At 38.7% G+C, this 6,348-nt stretch overlaps 1 protein-coding gene across 1 annotated transcript in view; it reads right to left on the minus strand.

Moving 5' to 3' along the window:
* Positions 1-1,639: 1,639 nt before the first annotated feature.
* Positions 1,640-6,348, minus strand: part of LOC102594940 (putative casein kinase II subunit beta-4) — a 16,262-nt gene continuing 11,553 nt past the window's right edge. Inside the window, exons 3-5 of the mRNA XM_006339910.2 lie at positions 2,929-3,038; positions 2,606-2,771; positions 1,640-1,966 (exon numbers count right to left, since the gene is read on the minus strand). Of these exons, the coding sequence (XP_006339972.1) occupies positions 1,836-1,966; positions 2,606-2,771; positions 2,929-3,038 (407 nt within the window). The 3' untranslated portion in view covers positions 1,640-1,835. The remainder of the gene's footprint in view (positions 1,967-2,605; positions 2,772-2,928; positions 3,039-6,348) is intronic.

Genomic DNA, 6,348 nt, shown 5'->3' on the forward strand with positions numbered 1-6,348 from the left:
CCACCCACCCACCCCCACCCCTAAAGGTCTTGAAGCTTGATCTTCCCTTTCATCTATTGATTTAAATCAATTTCTACTAACAGTCTAGCATATGATATCCATTCCATATTGGAAGTATAGGCATCTGCACACAGTGGCTTACCTAGTCCACTCCCAATCTTACCAAGAGTTGTAGCAGTCCAGCAATTAAGGGGAAAGTTCGGGAGCTTCACCCAGAGTGGGATAGTGCGTAAGACCTCCTCCTTGAAATTAAAGTCAGGTGCCCAAGGCTTAATGATCACTGGCCTATTCAACATACTGTTTGTGCCCTTAAACAGTACCACCTCCTCCTCATCAATGCTACTGCACCTCACCACAAAATACTCATCCTTATGCAAAAACACCTTAGGATTCTAAACAAACTTCCACTAACTTCCAATAAACCGTTCTACTACCCCAATGGGAGGTGTATTCCCAACAACATACGACATAATTGCTTTTTCCCACACTCCATTATCCGCCTCCACATCCTCTTCTGCCAGCTGCAGTACCACCTCTCATTCCTGTATTTTAGGAGGGATATACCATAGGTTCATCCCCTTCGCAGCTAGCTTGGTGGCATCAAACAGCCCAATCCAATCACGTTTACCTTGGATAGCTATGCCTTCCTCACCCTTGTCCTTCACACCATGTCCAGTACCTCTATTGTAGGATCTGCCATACTTGACATTGCTTCATTGCCTTTATCTTGCACATTAAGTGTCAAGTTCATACTAACATCCCCATCCCATGTTGGGTCCCTACGGAGTAGCGACTTTAGTGCAACTCACCATTAACTTAGGCCATGGCTTCCCAGTAGTATCTGGTTCACCAATTGCATCTAACTATTGTGTATCTCCCTGTTGTGTCTTCTGTAAACTAGTACTGATTTCCCCAATTGTTTTTGTACGTCATTGTTCTTAGTCAGAATCTTCCTTGCCCGACCATGAGCCAGCCCAGCAAGGGCAAGTTAGCAATCACCTAACGTACGCTCCAACCCGAGAGAGAGTTACGAACCAATCTTTCTGTGTAACAATTATTTTTATAATATTAAATTAGAATATATATTTATTAATTAATATATTTTCAAAAGACAATATATATCTTATATGTTCAATTTAATATCATTTATAAAGGCCTTAAATTTTTAGTTTTAGACAATCAATTTTTATTTTTAAAATTAAAAATAACCTTATGAGTACACTTGTAATTACACTATAATTACATTATGGCAAACAAACAAGTCACATAATTACGAGGTTGTGTAATTCTTAGGTTAGTAATTATTACCTTAATAATTACACCAAATACAATTACCTAAAGGCTTTCCAAACAGACCCTTAATTAATAGTAAGATACGTAATTATTTGATAGTATATATATATATATATAATAAAGTAGTTTTCTTTTCTTTATAACAATTAAAAAGTCTTGTCAGCGAGAAACCGTTATGAATCCCATCTGGAATTGGTCCTACTAAAAGTGGAGCAAAACACCAAAGTATCCTAATGTAAAATCCAAATATATGCCTCGTTGGAAAACTGTCGTAGCAAGTACTGCAGCAGCAAGAGAAAGGGATTCGCAGAGCCAAGACTACATGAAAATCAAGTGTCAATAGAAGTGGAAGAAGAAATAATAAGATTACAAAAGAGAGATTGGCTGGCAACAGTTACTTCTTTCATCAATGAAACAATTTTGGACATTAACAACTCAACATTTCCTGGTTCTACCTTGATGAATTGTACATAAATGTCAGGTGAGAACCATTTACTGACAAACTATTTAATCTCATCACATTTCACAGAGGACCTTCAATCTCAAGTCCTGTGTATCTTAAAACCGAATACCCTTGGAACATAATTCTGTGTTGGCTTTTGCGGCTTCAGGTGTCCATAAGTCATCAAAAAGAGGTGAGGAAATGTTGTCCCAAAGTAAGCTCCATCAATATCTTGGCCAGTCAAAGAAATCAGTTCCAGGGAAGAGTGACATTTTTGTCGCAGTAAGGGAGCAAACAATAATATGAACTATGAGCAGAACTACTCTTGATGTTTATATGCATCCATGTCCAAACGGAACTTGAAATATGGAGAGAATAACAAAATAAAACTGTTCGGAACAAAATCAATCCAAGATACCACAACATAAATGTACTAGTAGAGTGGAGTGGTGTTAAAGGACTGGTAGTGGCATGCTTAATCCCTGAAACTAGGTTGCAGAATACGTTGTATGATTCCCCTGGCTCGAGAGGCGCTCCAGTGAAGGCACTATAGAGCCAAGACGTGTGCACCATTGCACTAGGGCTCTATCATGAAGAGAGTGGCACTAGCAATAAATATTTCACCTAAATTCTTTTGTCAGTCGGTTTGTTTGGGTTTATAGTTGTCATTTTTTACTCTACAAATATATTATTTTTAATCTTTCCCTTCAAATTGAGCCTTTGTCCATTAAAGGCAGCACTTAATTTGCAGTTTGTCCTTGAAGCCCAATAGACTTCAGTGATTATTTTCGCTTTTTGCATTCGAAACACTGCTATAGAGGAAATGTGTTGAGGAAGAAAAGGCATAAAAGCTATAATAGTGAAGGATACTGCCTTGGTACTTTGATCGTGGATAGTAGATATCTTCACATTTTGGACAGTAAATTTTTACAGTACTTGAGCGTGGAATATCAGACTGACCGACTGGAAGACAAGGCTGTCCACTGCAATAAACTCGTGGGCATCTCCCAAAGTCGTAGTTCTTGTACTTCTCCAACTGAAAAATGTTTACCAGGAAATCAGTTTTTCAGACAAGATGCACGTTAAATAAGCACCACCAATGGAAAGAAAAGGAGTGGAGAAGAGGGGCTACAAAAGCAGGTAAGACTAGAATCATATAAATGACTGAAAGCCTGATATATAAGACGCATTACCATTGCAGCCATTCCCTTGCTGGTCAAAATATACCGGACATGGATCAAGCCATAAAGCATCTCTGCTGCTGATTCAACCAATTCATTTTGCTCTTCAGTGAACATATCACCTATTCAAAGCAGGAGAAATTTTCGAAAGATCACAGCAGGAAAAACTACAAACTCATTTTTACAAATGTCGAAAGTGTACTCCGTTTTGAACAAGTGTTGACATTTTTAGTTGCACTTAAAATAGACCTAAATTTGCACCTGTGAATACAAAGAATGTTTTGTTTTTTTCAAAAGGAAGTTGATATCAAAAATAAATTAATCAAAAAGCTTGGTATGACACGGTATGTACAAGGACATGCTGGCAAATATAAGGCCTGAACACAATTATTTTATCCAAGATTCAAGAGTTCGAATAGAAAGAAAATAATATCATCCAAGCATAATATCATCAGTTTTCCAAGCATTAGAATTCTTTCAGAGACCATAATATCTGATTACAGCTATATGTCTCTTCCAAGAGGAAGTACATGAAAATTCAATATTATATAAAGCAGACAGAATTAAGATGCAAGTTATAAGAGAAAACCATTATAGAAATTGTCTCCATTCATCCAATTAAGCCTAATAGTCCCAGACTCCCAGTCCAAATGAAGAAAAGAATCTGATTTAGATAAGCTGGGACCCAATTCAATTTTTCGTAAACCAAAAGGTTAATTTGTATCATAAAACAGATGGCACCATGGTTCATAGATTTAGCAGGTTTATCAACAAAGGTTAAATACTTTTTCCAAGGTGTGCTAATTTTTTATCAATAACTACCCCCAGATAACCCATCTTCAGGAGTGTTTACCTACTGAGACATAAAATTATGAGAGTTCCTTAAAAGAAAACCTTCTTATGTGATGCACAAGTACTAGACAGCAGAATTTTAATAATCTGCCCAATAAAAAAATGGAATTGGAGTATGCTCCCACAGAAAGAATAACTAAATGGTGGATGTGGCAGATTAATCATTGATCCAGCCACACAAGGTAAAATATATCAATGCATGTTTGCATTAGATGAGAGATGAAGTATAGATCTCTCAAACAAAACTACTAACGGATAATCAAAAACCACAAATTCTCCAGCAGCAGCTTTATGGATGAACAAAAACATTGACTGGTGATGTTTTAGATGAATTGTTTGGTTCACTTATCTGATTCTTTTGCCGTCAACTTTCTCCGATGACTTTTCTCTTTTCTAGATATGGGAGAGAAAAAAAAAATTATTGCAGGCGACAAATCTTTCGAGTTATCAAACACTAGTGAAGATTATGATCGATGGTTCACTCTGGTTGAACGTGGGAGGAGGTTTACTAGCAGCATTAGAATCAATGAAGCAAATCTGTGTTGGGTGTGTAAAGCTCTCCTTGAAGCTTCGCAGGGAAGGGGAAATCGATGCAGAAGGTGGGCAAGAAAGATCCAATGCTACTCATTCAGTGTAATCTAAAATTTCAACATATATGGCCGGTACGTGAGGATAGAAACTTTGCTTGGGGAGAAAAAAGCATCGGTGATTATCCCAGAGAATGACTACAACTGGGGGTGGGAAGATATTGCAGGGAAGATCAAAAATTTCTGGGGAAGGCTGTTAATCCACCATTTCAGCTCGCAGATTCAAAGGCAAAATCATATTTTCAAGCAGCAAAAATTACTAATTGGCCAACCAATTCTGAGAAATCTTCCGAGTCTCAGGCAATAGAAAAGGAGAATTTCTTTGCAAAGTGTCTAGTTGGGACGTTCAACGACTCTTTTCATATCAGCCCTAATCGAGAGATAATTCAAAAATGGTTTCTCAACAGATGGCAAATCAGTGCAGGGCTTAGAGTCACTCCCATAAATCACAACAAATTTCTTTTCGAGCTACCCTCCAAGCAGGAAGCTATAAGAGTCAAAAATGGTGATTGGTTTTGGAACGGAAGGAGGCTGACTCTCGATTGGTGGTCACCAGCTGCTGAATCTGAAGTAACACACAGAGACACAGGTCAGAGATGGGTGAAGGTGCTTGGGATCCCCTTGCATGCTTGGACGACTGAAAATTTCAAGAAAATAGGAGACCAGTGCAGGGGATGTGTAGACATTGATAAAGATACAAAGAACAGGAATCAACTTTATTGGGCTCGCATCTGTGTACACTCTGACATGGAATTTCCAATGAAGGTGGTTGATGCCCTTCAATATCAGAGTAGCCAACACTAGTTGGAGCTCTATGGAAGTATAAAAATCCATCAGGAAAATCTGGATCATGACCCCAGCTTGTATTTTTTGGGTTATTTGGAATGAAAGAAACAGGAGATATTTTGATGGAGTTTTTAACTCCAATTTGTAAGCTTAAGGCTAGTTGTTTGGTTAACCTTTTTAGTTGGGCCAACTTTTCCCCTGTAAATAACTTAGATCACTACCTGGATTTTGTTAGCTCCTTAGCCCTATAAGTTTTCTGTTCTGACAGGGCTGACAGATTCCCCCCCCCCCCTTGTATCTTTGCATCTACTGGATGACTTAATGAAATATCACTTCATCAAAAAAGAATGAAGTATAGATTATAGCATGATCCCATATGCACTAACGACTCTATGGCTCTGCAGGGTCTCGAAATACCAACATGATTCCAATAATGGTGACCTTGATATGCCAAAGACAAAAACCAACACAAATCCCAACGGTCATTTGGAATGAGAGATATGGTAGAATAATCCCAGGACAAAATTCAGGATTATTTCATCCTACACTTGGTTAGGGGTATTAGTTAGGCCCTGAATTATTTATCCCATGATTTACTATAATGATGGGATAAGTTATCTCATATATACGGTGGGATAACTAATCCTGTGGAATATCTCAATCCATGGGAGGGATAAGTTATCCCATATATCTGTTGGGGTAACTAATCCTGTGGAATATATCAATCCATGGGATAACTTTGCCTATCCCATCCCCCATACCAAATGCCCCCTCAAGGTTTAAGTTTAGTATGGATTGAACTATGTGATCCTGTTACAAAAATATAGAATCTTTGTCCCTATAAGAAAATTCCACCGAAACTTAAAGGTAAGTTCTACAGAGTGGTAGTTAGACCGGCCTTGTTGTATGGAGCGGAGTGTTGGCCAGTTAAGAACGCACATGTTCATAAAATGCATGTTGCGGAGATGAGGATGTTGAGATGGATGTGTGGGCACACTAGGAGCGACAAGATTAGGAATGAGGTTATCCGGGAGAAGGTGGGAGTGGCCTCTGTGGTGGACAAGCTGAGGGAAGCGAGACTGAGATGGTTTGGACATGTGAAGAGACGGAGTGCAGACGCCCCAGTGAGGAGGTGCGAGGTAATGGTGGTAGAGGGGTAGAGGTAGGCCCAAGAAGTATTGGGAGGAGGTGATTAGACAAGACTTGG

This window comes from Solanum tuberosum, unplaced genomic scaffold (genome assembly GCF_000226075.1).
Source record: "Solanum tuberosum cultivar DM 1-3 516 R44 unplaced genomic scaffold, SolTub_3.0 scf00011, whole genome shotgun sequence".
Taxonomy (NCBI): Eukaryota; Viridiplantae; Streptophyta; class Magnoliopsida; order Solanales; family Solanaceae; genus Solanum; species Solanum tuberosum.